Genomic DNA, 20,935 nt, shown 5'->3' with positions numbered 1-20,935 from the left:
AAATTATGCAAAACCCAAATTTAAATTCTCTGTCCGATCAAGCTCCACTAAAAGCAATCACACTTCTCCTGCAAAAAATATTGTTCCCCCTATACATTTCTATACATAGAAAATCGTAAGCTTCCCGATAATTGCCCTTTCATCTCATTTCACAAAGCATAGGATCCACACCACTCCAGGTAATGGCTTCCCTCTCTCTCTGGTCGAACTGCATAACTGATGAACACCCATTATTTCTGTGTCCCAGCGAGTGATCGAAGGCATCTTCTTTCGAAAGAAGGAGTGGTTAGATTTTAAAATGTGAATTTGGGCAGTGTTTAAAGCAGAACCTGCCCCAGCCCCACTATAAGGTGCATGAGGACAGTTAATAGTGTAGGGGTCTACAGAAGAACGAAAACCATGTTACCAGAGAGTCAAGTTGTGCACAGTTTCATTATTGAAATGCCTTCAAAACTTTCAGACCCGGAATACACCACCTTCTGGGAGATGGTCAGACTGTGGAGCAGAAATGCTCCCATTTCCCTGTTTAACTTGCCTATTACCAGGCTATGCAAGTCAGCTCAAGTTAAGATCAGGGGCGAAATTCTCCGGTATCGGCGCGATGTCCGCCGACTGGCGCCCAAAACGGCGCAAATCAGTCTGGCATCGCGCCGCCCCAAAGGTGCGGAATGCTCCGCATCTTGGGGGGCCGAGCCCCAACCTTAAGGGGCTAGGCCCGCGCCGGACGAATTTCCGCCCCGCCAGCTGGCGGAAAAGGCCTTTGGTGCCCCGCCAGCTGGCGCGGAAATGACATCTCCGGGCGGCGCATGCGCGGGAGCGTTAGCGGCCGCTGACGGCATTCCCGCGCATGCGTAGTGGAGGGAGTCTCTTCCACCTCCGCCATGGTGGAGACGTTGGCGAAGGCGGAAGGAAAAGAGTGCCCCCATGGCACAGGCCCGCCCGCGGATCGGTGGGCCCTGATCGCAGGCCAGGCCACCGTGGGGGCACCCCCCGGGGCCAGATCGCCCTGTGCCCCCCCCCCCCAGGACCCCGGAGCCCGGCGCCACCGGTAAGGTGGGTGGTTTAATCCACGCCGGCGGGACAGGCATTTTAGCAGCGGGACTTCGGCCCATCCGGGCCGGAGAATCGGGGCGGGGGGGGGGGGCGCCAATCGGCGCGGCGCGATTCCCGCCCCCGCCGAATATCCAGTGCCGGAGAATTCGGCAACTGGCGGGGGCGGGATTCACGCCAGCCCCCGGCGATTCTCCGACCCGGCGGGGGGTCGGAGAATCTCTCCCCAGAAGTTAGAACCATTTTATTTTGATTGGAGCATCCTTTAGCTGACTTTTAAATGACTGTAGGTGAGTTTTTAAGTGCAGGTTGTAAATTTAAAGACTTAAATAAGTGAAAGAGATCAATGTTACAAAATGAATTATCCTCACCTGTGAAAGTTCCTCACTGTACTTCTGTACCTCTTTATTGGCTGTTTCGAGCTGGCTTTGTGATTCTGTTAGTAGCTCACTCAACTGCAAAGGAAGGAGAAAGCACAAGCCACAACCTTCAATTTATCACAATCTAATCATAGAATCCCTACAGTGCAGAAGGAGGCCATTCAGCCCATCAAGTGTATACTGGCCCTCTGAAAGAGCACCCTAACGAGTCCCACTCCCCCCACCCTAGCCCCATAACTCCACCTAACCTTTGGACACTAAGGGCAATTTAACATGACTAATCCACCTAACCCGCACATCTTTGGACTGTGGGAGGAAACCAGAGCACCCGGAGGAAACCCACGCAGACACGGGGAGAAAGTACAAACTCCACACAGTAGAGATGCTCTCTGAAGACTTCAAAAAAAATTGTTGAACATAAGTGTGGCTACAGATGTCAGAGCGCTCCAATGGAAAGTGGTGTAATTGGATGCCCGCCTCCTTGATCGGGCTGTTCACATTCTTCCCTGTAACCCCAGGAAGGCCCCTGGAAACATAACTGTGTCAGGCAACCATCCTGATGCAGATCCCCTCAATCCTCCTGGTCTGCTGCTTCCAACCCCATCCCCGCAGGGGTGGGAAAATGAAGCACTTAGTCACAAAATCTAGTCTGACAGTCCAGTGCAGTAGAGGATGTTCTGCACTGTCAAAGGTGAGGTCTTTTGGATGAGACATTAAACTAAAGCCTCATGAGTCTTTTCAGGTGAACACAGAAGATCCCATCACACTACTTTGAAGAAAAGTAAGGGAGTTCTCCCCGGTGCCCTGGGCAATATTTATTCCTCAACCAACATCACAAAAAACGATTAACTGATCATTATCACACTGCTTTTGTGAGAGTGTTGCGCACAAATTGCCAACAGGTTCCCTATATTAACAACAATGACCAAACTACAAAAGAAATACCTCATTGGCTATAAAGCTCTTTGGGATTCCCTGAGGTTGTGAAAGACACTCTGCAAATGCAAGCCTTTCTTTTGATGCTGGTTTAAATGTATTCATGACCACGGTAGCATTGTGGATAGCACAAATGCTTCACAGCTCCAGGGTCCCAGGTTCGATTCCGGCTTTGGTCACTGTCTGTGCGGAGTCTGCACATCCTCCCCGTGTGTGCGTGGGTTTCCTCCGGGTGCTCCGGTTTCCTCCCACAGTCCAAAGATGTGCGGGTTAGGTGGATTGGCCATGCTAAATTGCCCATAGTGTCCAAAATTGCCCTTAGTGTAGGGTGGGGTTACTGGGTTATGGGGATAGGGTGGAGGTGTGGACCTTGGGTAGGGTGCTCTTTCCAAGAGCCGGTGCAGACTCGATGGGCCGAATGGCCTCCTTCTGCACTGTAAATTCTATGATATTCTATGACCAGGGAACAGAGTTCACTCATTAGTGCCCATACACACTGGCTACAGCGGCAGCATATCCTGGGCCTGTTGACTGCACACCACACTGTACATAGACCAATGAGCAGATGTCATTTATGTCCTAATTCACCCACAGTTGCTGGAATTCTGGAAAACGCTCCCTCAAATGGCTGCAGGGCCAGCATCACTTGTAACTTTTTAATACTAATATCAATGATTTTTGTTAAGGATACCAGAGGATATGAAAATGAAATGAAATGAAATGAAAATCGGGAACAAAGGTGAGTATATGGGATTTAGATTGTTATCATGAATGTTTGAATTGACTGGGAGAAACCCTAAATCCTCTTGGTCTGTGCTAGGTCAGCTGATTACGACACAATAACCTTGCGAGAAACACACAGGGACGGCAGTCAGGCCAGGCAAGGGTCAAGCTCGGCAATGTCACTCCTGGGGTGTGTCATAATATACACCAGTATATCATGGTGCAGACACACACACTGATGGACACACAGCGGGACCAATCAGCACACACAACACCGCAGCCAATCACCAGTTAGAGCACACACACTATATAGACAGAGGGCATCAGAGTTCCCGCTCATTCGGGATGCAGCCTCTCAGAAGGACAGAGCTTACAGCACAGATCCTCACCATGTGCTGAGTGCATAGACTGGTTAAGACAGGCATAGGTCTTTAGTTTAATCTGACATCGTGTTAACCCACAGTGAAAGTATGTTCAACAGTTTCTAACTTAATTAAATAGTGTTGCACTATTTTAAGTGTTGGTGGCCTGTATGTGTTCCACGGATCCAGAGCACCCAACACATCAGGTGGATTCCGCTCTGCTCTGCCCGCCGGAATATGGATCCCATCCTCGCTGATATAATCCAGATCAGCACATTTAAATGAGCCAATGGGCTCATTTAAATAACCGGATGCCACTTTCACCAACGCCTGGGAGTCAATGGCCGTGCCTACGAGGTCTTGCCAGGGTGCCGTTTAGTACTAGTTTCCACAAACATGGACCAGGTGCAATGGCACCTCGGGGGTCTCGCAAATCATTAGAGACCCCCGGGTGGTCGGGACTGGGCAGGGTGTTAGCCTGGCACTCCCCCTGGTTATGAGCTTGGTTATGAGGAGCAGGTACTTGGACGAGGTATTAACGGATGGCAAGGATCTACAAACATGTTCCCCAGTGGGGTTTTCACCCTAGAATAACACTCAGCATCTCCCTGCCAACTGCAGGGATAGGGCAGGGGAGTGGGCTGAGATATGGTACTCTTCCAGAGGTCGGAGCAGAACTGATGGGCCGAATGGCTTCCTTCTGCACTGTTAGAATTCTGCTGGAGCGGAAACACCCACATTTTACCGTCACATGTTTTTACCTTCAACTCCGTGACTGTCATTAACGGTGGAGCTCCGGGCCAGGGAATAAATAACAATTTGCCTTTCAGGTAAAGTGTCTCTAAGGGGCGGTACGGTGGCACAGTGGCTAGCACGGCTGCCTACGGCGCTAAGGACCCAGGTTTGATCCCGGCCCCGGATCACTGTCAGTGTGGAGTTTGCACATTCCTCCTGTGTCTGTGTGGGTTTCACCCCCACAACCCAACGATGCGCAGGGTGGGTGGACTGGCCACGCTAAATTGCCCCTTAATTGGAAAAAAAATAATTGGGTACTTTAAATTTATTAAAAAAAGGTAAACTGTCTCACAGTTCTTTACCAGAAAGTAAACTGGAGAAAAACTGATACTGAGCCAAAGATGATGATGTTAGGACAGGTGGCCAAAGGTTTGATTTTAGGAAGCAACTCAAAGAAGGAGGGGCGGAGAGGTTTTTGGAAGGCACATCAGAGTTTCGGATCAGCTGTAGGTACAGCTACCAATGGTGGAACAATCAAAACTGGGCAATAAAGCTTGGGTTTGAAGTACTTTTTTCCCTTTACTCGATTTTAAATTAAAACTGTCCAGAAGGTTCCTTCAGGAAAACACTCGAGCCATTTACTGGAATGTGCATTTAAACAAAAGCAAAGATTCATTATTTAACTAAAAAACTCAAATGGTGAAACCGCCCCTCAGACCGGCAGCAAATGTGCAGAACGTCAAACAAGTTGTGATTTTTAATGTGAGGAATTGATGCCTCTGATAATTGATCTGCTGCGTGTTTCCAGTAGTTCCAATTTAGTTTAAGAATTTCAGTAATTTAGTCTTTTTTCCGATTCCTGAAGATTATTGTAACTGTGAGCTGTCACAAAAATCCATGGGCTGGATTCTCTGATTTTGAGGCTAAATGCTGACACCGTCGTGGGAACTGTGGTGTTTTACGCCCGAAAAAATGGCGCAACAGCTGCACCGATCCTCTGTTTGGTGGGGGGCTAGTATGCACACAGCGTAAAGCCCCTGGCTTTACCTGCAGATAGGGCCGGAGAATTGCCGGGTTCGTGGCCGCGCATGTGCACCGTTCAACATGGCGTGCGGATCCAGCCTGCCAAAAGCTGCCCCACTTTGACCAGGCTCGCCACCCCCGGACCAACCCCCACCAGTCCCCCCAAGCCCCGCCAAAGCCCCCCCCCCCTGCCCACGGAATGGCTCTCACCCTACTGTGGTGGCGCTGGACTCAAGCCGGGTTCACGAAAGTAAATATGATAAATGTTCCACGCCGTCAGGAACTCAGCCCATCGGAGCAGAGCATCGGGAGAGGGCCTCAGGTAATGCCCTGAGGCCGTCTCAAAGGCGTGCGGTCTACTCACAGAGTATGCCATTTTTGAGGTGGCGGACCATCGCAAAAGCGGCGACACCCCCGATTTCGGCACAAACGGGGATTGATGGCCAAATGCGATTTCGCCGTCGGAGACCGGAGAATCATGCCTCATGTTTTTTTCCAGACTAGAGCACTGGAAGCAAGTGACTATTTATGTCAATCAGGTGCAAATCGAGCATTCCCAGAGTACATTAGAAGATAGGAAGTATCAGCAGGGACTGACTACATAAGACGCCTTGAAACTTCTCCGCTATTCAATATGATCATGGCTGATCTGCCTCAACCTCACTTTCTCACCCACTCCCGTAATTCCCTGAGATCAAAGCTCTATCCATCTCAGATCTGCATATACTCAACAATGGAGCATCCACAATCCTCTGTGGTAAACAATTCCAAAGAGTCACAACCCTGAGTGAAGAAATTTCTCCCCATCCAAGTGCCCAATAATTTTATTAAGTAGATCAGAGGTACAGGCTGAGTTTCCCCCGGTACGGTTAAGGGAACATCACACCAATAGTTATCCTTATGAGTTACGTCTATCAAATATGTTAACGCGCTGTATGTAAATATGTCCACAAATTCACTAGAACTAGAGGAAAATCTGTAACTGCACTCACCTCTTTTACTTCCACTGAGTATTTCTGACACTGTGTGTGTGCTGATTCTAATTGTTGTTGTAGCTGTGCCTCCAATCCAACAACCAGCTCCTTCATCTGGGGTGAAAACAGAGATTCAAATGATTTCAGAATTACCCACCATGACACTCCCGGTTGTCAAATAATGATGGGGGTCATGTGACCATCAGGAAAGGGTGGGGTCAATCCTGGCCATGAGGCCCCACAATTCAATGGGTCCTTACACCTGGAGCCAACCCTTGCATATGACCTGGACCAGTTCCTAGGCGAGGAGTCAAGATCTTCAAGGTTAGAGGGGTCGTTGACTGGGTAAATACAGAGAACTGGCGAAGGAATCAAGCACAAAAGGACATAATCTTAAATTATAGCTAGGCCACTCAAGAAATAAATCAGGAAGCATTTTTTCAAACAGGTAGCAATGGAAATCTGTAATTCTCTCCTTCAAAAGGCAGTGGATGCTGGAGGATAATTGGAGAAATCAAGACAGACTGAGCTGGATCGACTTTTGTTTGGAGAGGTTGTCAAGGGATATGGGGCCGAGATGGGTGAACAAGAGCAGAAGTACAGAATAGGCATGATTCAACGGAGGCTGAGTAAGCCCAAGGGTATGAATGGCCTCCTACCATTCCCACAGAGTAAATGGGAAACAAAATACCTGTTCCATGTCTTGGGATTCTAGCTTCATTTGCTCCAGCGTATCCTCTAACGTTTTTACTTGTGTTTGCGCCTGGAAAAACAGAAATGCCAATCAGCTGCCACCATGTCGTAGATCTACTAGTTCTCAAAAAGGCTGCAACCTAGTATATTCCCCACCAATTATAGCAGACTCATCAGTGCTAGCACAATCCACCCACTAGACAGGAGGTCAGTATACTGATGGAGCGCGATGATGGTGTTCTGTTACACATTGTAGACTGCCAGTGAAGAAATCAAACAAGGCAATGTACATTTCACATTATTTAAACAAACTGCAATCCTACATCACTTACAGCAGACTAGAGCAGTTTAATTACATAAAAAGTGGAGATGCTAATTGCTTAAATGCTAGATGACCTTTTCTGTTATAACCCGCACGTGGCTACGGGGTTTGAGCAATCATTATCGCCGTGAGTCTTGTTGAATATGAGCTCCCCCGCTGAGAGGGAGTGAGGGGAGCCCGAGGACATTCATGATTGAGATCGGTATAAAGTTGACCAGGTATGGAACTGACGGAGCAAACCTGACTGGGATCTGATGTGTATTGTAAATTTAATTACTTTGCAATGAACAAAGTTTCTTTTGAACATCTCAGTTCAGACTCTTTTGTGGCCTACAAAACTGCTGACGAATATAAAACTGGATTACTGTCGACACTACTAACCATCACCTCCCTTTCATCACTGGACTAAGATTGGGGAATTTTTTTTTTCAAATATGCCTCGGTACAGAAGATTTGATGTGTCCGACGCAAGCTTAGAGGATTGGACACAGTATGTAGAACCCATGAGTTACGTTTTCCAGGCGAACACTTTCACAGATGTTGAATGACAGACAATAATATTGCTGACTGCCTGTAGAGCTCATACTTACGGAGTGATAAAAAGCATCACATAAACTGCTGTTCCAGACACCAAAACATTTGAGCAATTGGTGACCTTAGTGGTGCAACAGTTCAACCCTAAACCATCCGTTATAGTAGAGAGGTACCGTTTTAATATGGCAGAAAGGACCCCTGGAGAGTCCGTAACAGAGTATTTTGACGAAGCTACGGAAATTGCCAAATATTTGAATATGGAACTTCCCTTTCTGATATGCTGCATGACCATTTGGTCTGCAACCTAAATGACATGGCTACACAAAGGAAGTTGCTAGCCTAACCGGCCATAGGCCTTCAGCAGGCCGTGCAAATTTTGCTTTCTGTTATAACCCGCCTACTTACCATTGGCTGGGGACTAATGACTATCCCACAATCCTGTGGGAGTATGAGCTTCCCCAATGAGGGGGGCGGAGAAACCACTAGTAAACTCCTAGTATAAATAAAGCTGGCCAGTTCAGGAACCAGCAGGAAGGAGTATGTAGCAAGGGAAGTTACTGCTACTGTTATGTATATATGTTAGAGTAAATAAATGTTATTACTTTGTATCCTTAAAACTCGTGCTGGATTCTTCGTGGCCCTTACAAAACTGGCGACGAAGGTTAAAGTGAATAGCTGTCTACACTGCTGAAGCCACCTCCCTGGATTTTTGTTGGATACAGGTTGGAAGTTGTTTTCTATTACACCATGCCTCTGTACGGACGTTTGGATGTTTCTGATGCTGCGCTGGAAAGCTGGAACCAGTACACACAACGGATGTGTTACTATTTCCGGGCAAACAATATCACCGAAAACGAGCGCCAGGTGGTCATATTGCTCACCGCCGGCGGCCCGCATACGTTTGGGGTGATTAGGAGCCTTACGTACCCAGCTGCGCTGGACACCAAAACGTTTGATGAACTTGTGAATATAGTGGGGCAACATTTTAACCCAACCCCGTCCACGATAGTCCAGCGTTACCGGTTTAATACCACTGAGAGGACCCCTGGAGAATCCCTTGCCGATTTTCTATCGAGGCTACGCAGGATTGCGGAGTACTGTGACTATGGTGAGACCTTGTCAGAAATGTTACACGACCGTTTGGTTTGCGGTATTAACAATGCGGCCACCCAGAGAAAGTTGTTAGCGGAGCCAACATTGACTTTTCAACAGGCCATTCAAATAGTATTGTCCCGAGCGAGGAGTACAGGAGCTACAGGGAATGGAAGTGCATGCCTTGGGGAGCAACCCCTTCCGTCCGAAAACGTCCCCCCGCACTCCTGCGGTACCTTGGGCGAGGCAACGTCCGGACCGACACCAGTGGCCGTCGGACATTCCTCCCTGAAGGGAGCCTTCTCCAGAGCCAATGGATGAGGAGCCATGTCCGTGTCAGACTTGTAGACGCCGACCCCGTCGCGGACGGCGGTCCTGGGGACGCCAGAGGCACAGTCGTTCTGACCGAAACTGGGACCAGCCCAGGGTCCGTAACTGGGACCAGCCCAGAGGCCGTACCTTCCATGTGGATGAACCTGCGGCGACTACTCCTGAGGACGTGGAGACGGAGAATGACTGCCTGCAGCTGCATTGTGTGGCAGCTCCCCGTGTGGCCCCCATTAAGGTGACAGTACGGGTCAATGGTCACCCACTTGAGATGGAGTTGGATACTGGTGCAGCGGTCTCCGTGATCGCCCAGAGGACATTCGACTGCATCAAGCAGGGTATACAGACCCTTACATTAACCGACTCACAGGCCAGGTTGGTCACCTACACGGGGGAACCATTGGACATTGCAGGAACGACAATGACCCCTGTTGTCTATGGACGCCAGGAGGGGCGTTTCCCACTTATCGTGGTGCGTGGCCATGGGCCCAGCCTGTTGGGTCGGGACTGGTTGCGCCATTTGCGGTTGCAATGGCAGCACATCCTCCAAACAGTTTCTGAAGGGTTGACTGAGGTGCTAGGACGATACCCAGATGTATTCCAGCCTGGTTTGGGGAAAATAAAAGGGGCCGTAGCCCGTATCCAAGTTGAACAAGGAGCCACGCCGCGCTATTTCCGGGCGTGCCCAGTGCCTTGCGCCTTGCTCGAGAAGGTAGAAGGGGAGCTCACTCGTTTGGAGAGTTTGGGTATTATCAGGCCCGTCCGTTTTGCTGACTGGGCAGCACCAATTGTACCTGTAATGAAGCCAGATGCCACAGTTTGCTTGTGTGGCGACTATAAACTTACAGTGAATACGGTTTCCCGACTCGACCGATATCCAATGCCTCGCATAGAGGATCTCTACGCGAAACTTGCAGGTGGACTCTCGTTCACAAAATTAGATATGAGTCACGCCTACCTGAAGTTGGAGCTGGACCCTGCCTCCCGACCATATGTAATGATTAATACACACCGGGGCCTGTATGAATATACACGGTTGCCCTTTGGAGTATCCTCTGCCTGCGCAATTTTTCAACGTGTTATGGAGGGCATTTTGAGGGGTTTACCACATGTGGCTGTCTACCTAGATGACGTTTTGATTACAGGGACGTCGGAGCAGGAACATTTGGAAAATCTGGAGGCTGTCCTTAGACACCATTCGGAGGCTGGAGTCCGTTTACGTCGTTCAAAGTGCGTATTTCAGGCAAAGGAAGTAGTCTACCTAGGTTATCGGGTGGACCGCGAAGGTCTGCACCCCGTCGCAGAGAAGGTGCGTGTAATTCAACATGCCCCCGCCCCGACTGACACTTCGCATCCTCGTTCTTTTCTCGGTCTCGTAAACTATTACGGGAAGTTCCTCCCCAATCTGGCAACTACGCTGGCCCCTTTGCACCTTCTGCTAAAGAAAAATCACACCTGGGTTTGGGGTCAGCCGCAAGAAACCGCTTTCCGGCGGGTAAAGCAACAATTGTCGTCGTCTGGGTTACTAACCCACTATGATCCTGGAAAGCCTTTGCTCGTCACATGTGATGCATCCCCGTATGGTATTGGGGCCGTCCTGTCCCACAAGATGGAGAACGGGGCCGAACGACCGATAGCTTTCGCCTCCCGCACATTGACTGCAGCAGAGAAAAAGTACGCGCAGATCGAGAAGGAGGGCCTGGCAGTGATTTTTGCAGTGAAACGCTTCCACCAGTACGTGTACAGCCGCCATTTCACTATCGTGACTGATCATAAGCCCCTGCTGGGACTTTTCAGAGAGGATAAGCCAATACCGCCCATTGCTTCTGCACGGATCCAGCGCTGGGCTTTGTTGCTTGCTGCATACGAGTATTCTCTGGAGCACAAACCAGGTACGCAGATAGCAAATGCTGACGCACTGAGCCGATTGCCTTTATCGACCGGCCCCATGCCGACCCCCACGACCGGTGAGGTGGTTGTAACCCTAAATTTTATGGACACCTTGCCTGTCACGGCATCACAGATCCGTGAGTGGACCCAGACGGAGCCAGTCCTGTCAAAGGTTCGGCACATAGTCCTGTATGGTGGGCAGCATACACAGCTCCCAGGCGAGTTGCGGGCATTTTCCTCCAAGCTGTCAGAACTCAGCGTGGAAGACGGCATCCTCTTGTGGGGGATGCATGTGATTGTCCCGGAAAAAGGCCAGGAGCTGATACTATCAGACTTGCACAATGGGCATCCAGGCGTGACCAAAATGAAAATGTTGGCCCGGAGTTATGTCTGGTGGCCAGGCCTCGACACCGACATTGAGAAGGTGGCCCAAAACTGCTCCATTTGCCAGGAGCATCAGAAGCTTCCGCCGGCTGCGCCCCTACATCACTGGGAATGGCCAGGGCGGCCTTGGGCACGCTTGCATGTAGATTTTTCAGGCCCTTTTCAAGGATCCATGTTCCTTACATTAATTGACGCCCAGTCTAAATGGCTAGAGGTGCATAAGATGCAGGGAACAATGTCCTGCGCAACAATTGAAAAGACGCGTTTATAGTTTAGTACGCATGGCCTCCCCGAGGTGCTGGTCACGGATAACGGCACTCCATTCACGAGTGAGGAGTTTGCGAGGTTCACGAAGATGAACGGCATCCGCCATATTCGCACTGCCCCTTACCACCCGGCTTCAAATGGGTTGGCAGACAGTGCAGACATTCAAAAGAGGCCTAAAGAAGCAGTCTTCCGGATCAATGGACACGAGACTGGCTCGCTTTTTGTTTACGTACAGGACCACCCCCCATGCAGTGACTGGGGTAGCTCCCGCAGAACTCCTAATGGGCCGGAGACTTCGCACCCGCCTTACTATGGTTTTCCCGGACATTGGCGCAAAAGTACACCGCACACAAGAACGGCAGGGACAGGGATTTTCTCAGCTTCGGCCGATTCGGCAGTTTGCGCCCGGTGACCCAGTGTTCGTTCGGAATTTTGCTGGTGGTGCCCAATGGGTTCCTGGTGTAATCTTTCGCCAAACGGGCCCTATATCTTACCAAGTGCAAGCCCAGGGTCGTCTCCAGCGAAAACATGTAGACCACGTTCGGTCCAGAAGACCATCCCCTCAAAATATTCCCCGCCCCCGGAGCTCATTTCAATAGCTGCAGAGACCAGAGACAAGGGAAGGTAGTCCTCACAATCTTCCACTGGTGCCTCACTCGAAGCCTGCGCAGGTCGTTACGGGACCGAATGGAGATAGAGACACTGACATGACGGAGGCAGCAGACTCTGACTCCAAGATGGAGACACAGGATGCATCAGAGGGGGAATCCTCGGGTCCACGGGCCGTGGATGTACAACCGCGCCGTTCATCACGGAAGCGCCGGTCTCCGTCTCGTTACACGCCGCCTGATCCAGCGCCGCGTGCAAATGGCGTCCGGCCTGGTGCCAAACGAGTCCGACGCTCCCCTTCGCCAGGGTCTTTGGTGGATTCCTTGGACTTTGGCGGGAAGGGATGTTATAACCTGCCTACTTACCATTGGCTGGGGACTAATGACTATCCCACAATCCTGTGGGAGTATGAGCTTCCCCAATGAGGGGGGCGGAGAAACCACTAGTAAACTCCTAGTATAAATAAAGCTGGCCAGTTCAGGAACCAGCAGGAAGGAGTATGTAGCAAGGGAAGTTACTGCTACTGTTATGTTATAGTAAATAAATGTTATTACTTTGTATCCTTAAAACTCGTGCTGGATTCTTCGTGGCCCTTACAAAACTTTCCCGTGAAACTACTGGGAGATCCAGGGGATGGAGGTAAACACCCTAGGTGGCGCCCCCTCACAGTGAGCAACCCCGCCCCCCCCCCACCCCAAGACGGAAACCCCACCCTGGACCGAGTACTGTAGGGGCCAGGTCCATTGGTCAAGGGCCGAAGTATCCCAGCAGGATGCCTCCCCAGAGTCTGCAGAGGAAGAGCCCAGGCGTTGCGGTGCATGTGCACACAGGACCCACAGGGAGTGCAAGGCACAAAGGCACAAGTCAGCCAGCAACCTCGGTGCCGCACCAGTGGTAGGCGGCAACCGAGGACTCGCACCTTCCACCTGAACCAGCCAGAGAAAGAATACATGCAACTGAATTGTATTAAAGCACCCCAAGTGACCTTTATTCAGATAAATGTAAATGTGCAAGTTAATAGGAATCCATTAGACATGGAAACCAGAGCTACAGTTTCAGTTATTGGGAAGCTGACATTCGACAGACTAAAGACGCGGGTACAGCAGTTAGATCTGCGGGACATTGAGGCATGATTAGCGCCATACACCGACGAACCGTTAGCCGTTGCTGGAACCACAATGACCCCGGTGGTTGTTGGGCAGCAGTCGGTGCGATTTCGTAGATCATAGTCAAGGGCCATGTCCCCAGCCTGCTAGGCCGCAATTGGCTAAAATGCCTATACCTGGACTGGATGCACATTTTCCAAATGGGATTTGTACAAAGTGCTTGGAAAATTCCCTGAGGTTTTTCAACCAGGACTGGGGGAAATAAAAGGAGCCATGGCAGGAATTCAGATCGACTCGGACGCTTAACCAAGGAACTTCAGGGCTCACCCGGTCCCTTACGCTTTGTTAGCAGCAGTTGAGGCCTAGCTCAACTGGCTTGAAGGATTTGCAATCAACAAACAAAGAACAAAGAACAAAGAAATGTACAGCACAGGAACAGGCCCTTCGGCCCTCCAAGCCCGTGCCGACCATACTGCCCGACTAAACTACAATCTTCTACACTTCCTGGGTCCGTATCCTTCTATTCCCATCCTATTCATATATTTGTCAAGATGCCCCTTAAATGTCCCTATCGTCCCTGCCTCCACTACCTCCTCCGGTAGTGAGTTCCAGGCACCCACTACCCTCTGCGTAAAAAACTTGCCTCGTACATCTACTCTAAACTTTGCCCCTCTCACCTTAAACCTATGCCCCCTAGTAATTGACCCCTCTACCCTGGGGAAAAGCCTCTGACTATCCACTCTGTCTATGCCCCTCATAATTTTGTATACCTCTATCAGGTCGCCCCTCAACCTCCTTCGTTCCAGTGAGAACAAACCGAGTTTATTCAATCGCTCCTCATAGCTTATGCCCTCCATACCAGGCAACATTCTGGTAAATCTCTTCTGCACCCTCTCTAAAGCCTCCACATCCTTCTGGTAGTGTGGCGACCAGAATTGAACACTATACTCCAAGTGTGGCCTAACTAAGGTTCTATACAGCTGCAACATGACTTGCCAATTCTTATACTCAATGCCCCGGCCAATGAAGGCAAGCATGCCGTATGCCTTCTTGACTACCTTCTCCACCTGTGTAGCCCCTTTCAGTGATCTGTGGACCTGTACTCCTAGATCTCTTTGACTTTCAATACTCTTGAGGGTTCTACCATTCACTGTATATTCCCTACCTGCATTAGCCCTTCCAAAATGCATTACCTCACATTTGTCCAGGTTAAACTCCATCTGCCATCTCTCCGCCCAAGTCTCCAGACAATCTAAATCCTGCTGTATCCTCAGACAGTCCTCATCGCTATCCGCAATTCCACCAACCTTTGTGTCGTCTGCAAACTTACTAATCAGACCAGTTACATTTTCCTCCAAATCATTTATATATACTACAAAGAGCAAAGGTCCCAGCACTGATCCCTGTGGAACACCACTGGTCACAGCCCTCCAATTAGAAAAGCATCCCTCCATTGCTACCCTCTGCCTTCATTAGACCAGCATGCTTTACTGATTGGGTGGCACCGGTGGTCGCAGCACTCAAACCGGATAAGACAGTCAGAACGTGTGGGGACTGGAAATTTAAGGTCAACAGGGCCTCCCGGTTAGACCGTTACCCGATGCCCCACATCAACGATCTTTACACAAAATTGGCCAGTGGACCGTCATGAGCCATGCTTACTTGCAGTTAGAATTGGACCCCGCCTCCCGCAAATATGTCACGATAAACACCCATAGAGACCTACATGAGCACAGCAGACCACCCTTTGCAGTGTCGCGGCCTGTGCCATATTCCAAAGGGTAATGGAAAACATGCTGAGAGATTGCCATGAATGGCAGTGTATCTGAACGATCAGTCACAGGAAAAACTGAGCAGGAGCATTTAAGGAATTTGGATGAGGTTCTCCGTCATTTCTCAGATTGGGCGTTCGCCTGTGGAGAGAAATATGTGTATTCCACGCGAGGGAGAGCTGCAAACGGCTGCAGAAAAAGTACAGGCAATTCAGCAAGCTGCTACGCCTGAAAACACCACAGAGTGGTGGTCTTTTATGAAGTTTTTTAAAAATTAACTCCTTCAGACTTGTTAATACACTATAATCCCGCCAAACAACTAAAAGTCACGTATGACGTGTCACCATACAGTATTGCCGCCATTTAATCACACCACATGGAAGCTGGCAGAGAGAGGCCGATCACTTTCGCCTCCTGGACATTGACCGTGGCCGAGCGCAATTATGTGCAAATTGAGTAGGAGCCTGTGGCAGTTGTCTTCGTCATGAAGAAATTCCACCATAATGTGTACGGTCAGCGATTCACGATCATCACGGACCACAAACTGCTGTTGGGTCTTTTTCAAGAAGATTGCCCCCGCCAGGATAGAGAGTTTTGCCCTCCTGCCGGCCGCCTAGGAGTACGCATCGTCTGGGTACCCAGATCGCTAATGGGGATGCGTTAAGCCGACTGCCTCTGCCTACGCGCCCCCCTTCTCCTTCCAGGACTGATGAGGTGGTGGCCACACTCAACCTTATGGATTTGTTGCTGGTTACAACGTCCCAAATCCATGAGTGGGCACAGACCGACCCGGTCCTTTCAAAAGTGCGACACATAGTCCTGTCTGGGGGTCAGCATACAAGACAGCCAAACAAACTGCGGGTATTTTCAACGAAAATCTCCGGGTTTAATGTGGAAGATGGCATACTTTTGTGGAGGATGCATGTTGTTTTCCCGGGAAACGACCAAGACCTGATTCTGAGGGATCTGCACAACGGGCACCCGGGAGTGTCAAAAATGGAAATGGTCACCCATTGCTACGTATGGTGGCCGGGTTTAGATGCAGAGATAGAGAGGTTAGCCCGGCAGTGCAGCATATGCCAAGAACAATAAAAACTTCCACCAGCCGTGCCCCTTCACCCATGGGAATGGCCGGGGCAACCAGGGTGTGGTACATGCCGGATCTTTCACCCCTTTCAAGGCTTGATTATTTTTCCTTCTGATAAATGCCCACTCTAAGTAGTTGGAAGTCAATAGAACGTCATCAACTACCTTGAGGACGACCATTGAGAAATTGTGCCTGTCTTTCATGGTATCACAGGTGTGTTAGTTACCGACAATGGAACGCATTTCACAAGTGAAGAATTCTCAGGGTTCCTGAAGAATAACGGGGTCAGTATGACCCCGTATCACATGGTTTCCAACAGGAGGGCAGAAAGAGTGGTACAAATGTTCAAACGAGAGCTGAAAAAACAGACGTCAGAGTCAATAGACATGAGACTGGTCAGGTTCTTGTTCCGTTATAGGACCACTCCGCGTGCTGCGGCCGGCATAGACCAGCTGAATTGCTAATGGGCCAAAGGCTTCAAACCCGCCTTAGTCTTAGTCCCTCGATATTGTTGGGAAAGTATGTCACAGCCAGGAGCAGCAAGGGCATTTCCCAGTTAGACGAAGATCATCCAGACTATTTGTATCAGATGAAGCAGTCTCTGTTAGAAATTTTGCAGGCGGCGCCCAGTGGATCTCTGCGAGCACGCCAAGCGCCGTATCAACGGCCTCAGGCCATTGTCTGAGGGGATCGGGCAGCGGGTGGGGGGCCTTATGGGTGGCCAGGGCACAAATTGGGCCGGTCTGATGCAAGGGCGTGCAGCCGATTGGGGGAGGGGCCTACATTTCAGAGCTGCCTTTGTGGTCCAAATCCGCCGTGCGCATGCGCGGACTCAAAACCGGAAGTGCGGGGGCCCATATCCGCAACTGACGCTGCATGAATTACTCCGGGTCCCTGCCAGCCCCCTGAAGGTGAATCAATTGGTCTATTTTTTTTAGGAAACTCCTGAGTGCAACATTAGTGTTTTTACGCCAGCGAGGGGACATAGCCCCATTTTGGGAGAATCCAGCCTCTTGTTGCCCACTCACTTAACCTGCCCATATCTCTTTGCAACCTCGGTGTCCCCTCACAACTTAAATTCCCACATAACTTTGCATAGTCAGCAAATTTGGATACAATACTCTTGATTTCTTTGCTGAAGTCATTAATAAAGATTGTAAATAGTTGAGGCCCCAGAAGTCATCTTTGCAGCACCCCACTAGGCACAGCTTGCTAACTTTAACATTCCCCATTTATCCCAACTCTTGCTTCCTGCCTGTTAAGAAATCCTCCATCCATGCTAATATACTACCCCAACTTCATGAACCCCTGTCTTGCATATTCATCTTTCATATGGCACCTTATCGGATGCCTTTTGGAAATCTAAATATATTACACCTACTGATTCCTGTTTAAATGCCCGACTAGTTACATCCTCAAAACAATTCAAGTAAACCTCTCAAACACAATTTCCCCTTTGTAAAACCATGTTTATTTTGTCTGACCACACTATGATTTTCTAAGTGCATTCGTAATGAAATATTCTAGTGTGTTCCTGACAACTGACAAACTGGCCTGTAGTTCCCTGCTCCCTCTGTCCTTCCTTCTTTGAATAGCGGTGTTACAGTTGTAAACTTCCTATGTGCTGGAACCATTCAGAATCTAGGGAATTTGGAAAATCAAAGCCAGAGCACCCACTGTCTCCGCAGCTCTCTCTTTTAGAACCCGAGGATGTGGGTCACTGAACTGTGGGAAAAAGCCTTGAAAAGGGCAAATGGATCCTCGTCCTGTGCTGGTCTTAGCTTGATTCAGTTCAAGGTAGTCCACAGGGCCCACATGACGGTAGCTCGGATGAGTAGGTTCTTCGAGGAGGTGGAGGACAGATGTGGGCGGTGTGGGGGTAGCCCGGCCAACCATGTTCATATGTTTTGGGCATGCCCGAAACTGAGGGAATTCTGGCAGGGATTTGCAGATGTTATGTCGGAAGTCCTAAAAGGTAGGGTAACTCCGAGTCCAGAATTGGCAATATTTGGGGTGTCGGAGGATCCAGGGAAAAAGGAGGCCGATATCCTGGCCAACTCCTCCCTGGTGGCCCGGAGACGGATCTTGCTGAGATGGAGGGACTCGGAGCCCCCGAAATCAGGAGTGTGGGTCAGCGATATAGTAGAGTTTCTCAGTCTGGAGAAAATCAAGTTCGCTCTGAGAAGATTCATACAGGGATTCGCCCGGAGTTGGCAGCCGTTCATCGATTTCTTTAACAAAAACTGAACATCAGCAGTAAGGGGGGAAAGGGAAAAAGCGGAAGGGAGGGGGCGGAAAACAGGAGGCATGGTAATATTAAATAAGGACAGGGGACTCAGTATACGGGTAATTGGGGATAGGGCGGGAGAAGTGGAGTATGTGGTTTATTGTTGGTTGTTATTTTAGAGGGTATTTTTTGCGTCAACCTGCGCGGTTGTTTTAGAAATGTCAACATGTAAAATTGTGAAAATTACAAACGCTTCAATAAAATATTTTCTAAAAAAAAAAAGAGAACAGTCACAGATAGTGTAGCTCCAGGACAATGAATTCACTTAGTAGCCATTGTCTATATAGTAATCTGTTAGTTTATTCCACGTGTTTATTAATAAATCGTCTTTCTAGTTAAATAACTAGATATTCTGTGTACATGATCGCAACGACCTTAACACAGAACACAGCAAGGACAAGGAGCGAGGAGAAGGAGTGAGTGGGAGAGGGAGTGATGGGGAAAAGGAGTGAGGGGGAGAACGAGGGAGGGGAGAAGGAGTGAGGGGGAGGAGTGAGGGGAGAGGGAGCGAGGAGCAGAAGGAGTGAGGGGGAGAAGGAGTGAGGGGGAGTGTGAGTGAGGGGGAGGAGTGAGGGGAGGAGTGAGGGGAGGAGTGAGGGGGAGAAGGAGTGAGGGGAAGGAGTGAGGGGAAGGAGTGAGGAGAAGGAGTGAGGGGCAGAGGGAGAGAGGGGGAGGAGTGACGGGGAGGATGAGGGGGAGAAGGAGTGAGTGGGAGGATTGAGGGGGAGAAGGAGTGAAGGGGGGAAGGAAAGTGTGGGAAGGGCAGAGAGGGAGGGGAGAGAAAGCCATTAAACATGAAGATAGCAAACCAGCATGCAAGACCAACATCTGCAGGACTGTTTAATGAGAATAATGTTCCAAAACCCTTTCATTTCACACAAGCATGGAATGGGAAAATCTGACACTTCGGAAACATGGCCTCACCTTCAGAACCTGTGCATCGGACTCCGCTAACTTCCCTTTCCATACATGCTCCTCCTCTTCCACGCTTTTCTGAAGGTCTCTTAGCATTCCCTCCTGTGAAATTGAGCAGGGAAAGAAAACACGCATGAAATATTCAGCTCCTGCACTGTGGCCAACTCTGGAATCTGTTGCTGACATGTGAAGGAAAGAGAGTTTGAATGTACTCACTGTCTCGGCGAGAACCGTTCTGTATTGCTCACAATCTACTTGTAAAGTGCTTTGGGCTTCTTCGGCTTCCTTTAATTTAAGTGCCAGGTCCTGAAAGAGTTTGAAGAGGAAGAAATAATGACCATCAACATTTTTTTAGGCAACAGAAAGAAAGATGTACATTTAATGACCTTGGAATATCCAAACACAGTTAGTGTGTGCTTTTGATGTGCAGACTTAGTTGCGGGTAGAAAATCGGCAGCCAATGTTTACACAGCAAGCTCCCACAAACAGCGACAAGGTATCGGATAATCAATTTGTGATGAACGGTTACTGTAACACTGTACTCTTGTCATCATGTTAAGATGATGTCCCCTTTAAGACCGGGCTTGGAACCCTGGGGAACTCCGCCTCCGCCCATCTGGGAGCCGTATATAAGGGGCCGCCTTGTGGGCGGCGTAGCTGTTAGCACACGTCTCAGCACCAATCTAGTTCTTAGTTTATTGAAGCCTTCTTTACCGTTTACACTCTAAGCGTCGTTATTGAGGGTACCACAATTTAATAAACTAAATTACATCAGGATGGACGCAGGCCTAAAACCAGAGAAACTCAACCTGGAAGCACGGACACCGGAGGCAAAGGAAATTTTTTAACACTGGCTCCGATGCTTCGAGGCGTACCTGGACTCCTCAGAGACTCCCATCCTGGGGCCGCGCAAGCTGCGTCTACTCCACACCCAGGTGAGTCACAGAATCTCCGCCACGCTCGAAAAGGCGACGACTTACGAAGAGGCGGTCGAGCTACTCCGCAAGCAGTTCGTCAAGCCTATCAACGAGGTGCATGCCAGGCATCTGCTCTCTACCTGCCGGCAGCGCTCGGGGGAATCGCTAGACAAATTCATCTAAAACCTCACTGTGTTTGCCAGGGACTGTGACCACCAGGATGTGACAGGTGAAGTCCATATGAACCTGCACATCAGAGACGCTTTCGTGTCCGGCATCTGCTCGTCCTACATCCGGCAGCAGCTGCTCGAAAACGGGGCAAAAGACCTCCAGGACACGCTAACGCTCGCCTCCTCGCTGGAGGTGGCCCGACATAACTTGGGTACGTACCCCGCGGACTCTGCGAGCCCCCCCCGGACTTCCTTAGGCTCAGCAATATTACAGGCCTACGCCACGCGGCGACCGCTCATCATGGGGGCACAACGTGCTACCTCTGCGGGCAGGGCCAGCACCCACGCCCACGCTGCCCAGCCCGCTCCGCGATCTGCAG

At 49.8% G+C, this 20,935-nt stretch overlaps 1 protein-coding gene across 3 annotated transcripts in view; it reads right to left on the bottom strand.

The window, feature by feature from the left end:
- Window positions 1–20,935, bottom strand: part of LOC140420007 (ribosome-binding protein 1-like) — a 195,039-nt gene that overhangs the window by 25,690 nt on the left and 148,414 nt on the right. For all 3 annotated transcript variants that reach the window (XM_072504044.1, XM_072504038.1, XM_072504042.1), the window contains 5 exons: window positions 19,685–19,774; window positions 19,478–19,570; window positions 6,875–6,946; window positions 6,202–6,297; window positions 1,422–1,505 (listed from right to left, as the gene is read on the bottom strand). In XM_072504044.1, the coding sequence (XP_072360145.1) occupies window positions 1,422–1,505; window positions 6,202–6,297; window positions 6,875–6,946; window positions 19,478–19,570; window positions 19,685–19,774 (435 nt within the window). The remainder of the gene's footprint in view (window positions 1–1,421; window positions 1,506–6,201; window positions 6,298–6,874; window positions 6,947–19,477; window positions 19,571–19,684; window positions 19,775–20,935) is intronic.

The sequence above is a fragment of the Scyliorhinus torazame genome, chromosome 1 (assembly GCF_047496885.1).
Source record: "Scyliorhinus torazame isolate Kashiwa2021f chromosome 1, sScyTor2.1, whole genome shotgun sequence".
Taxonomy (NCBI): domain Eukaryota; kingdom Metazoa; phylum Chordata; class Chondrichthyes; order Carcharhiniformes; family Scyliorhinidae; genus Scyliorhinus; species Scyliorhinus torazame.
The sequence above is the reverse complement of the archived record's forward strand: the minus strand, read 5'-3'. Positions and strand labels throughout refer to the sequence as shown.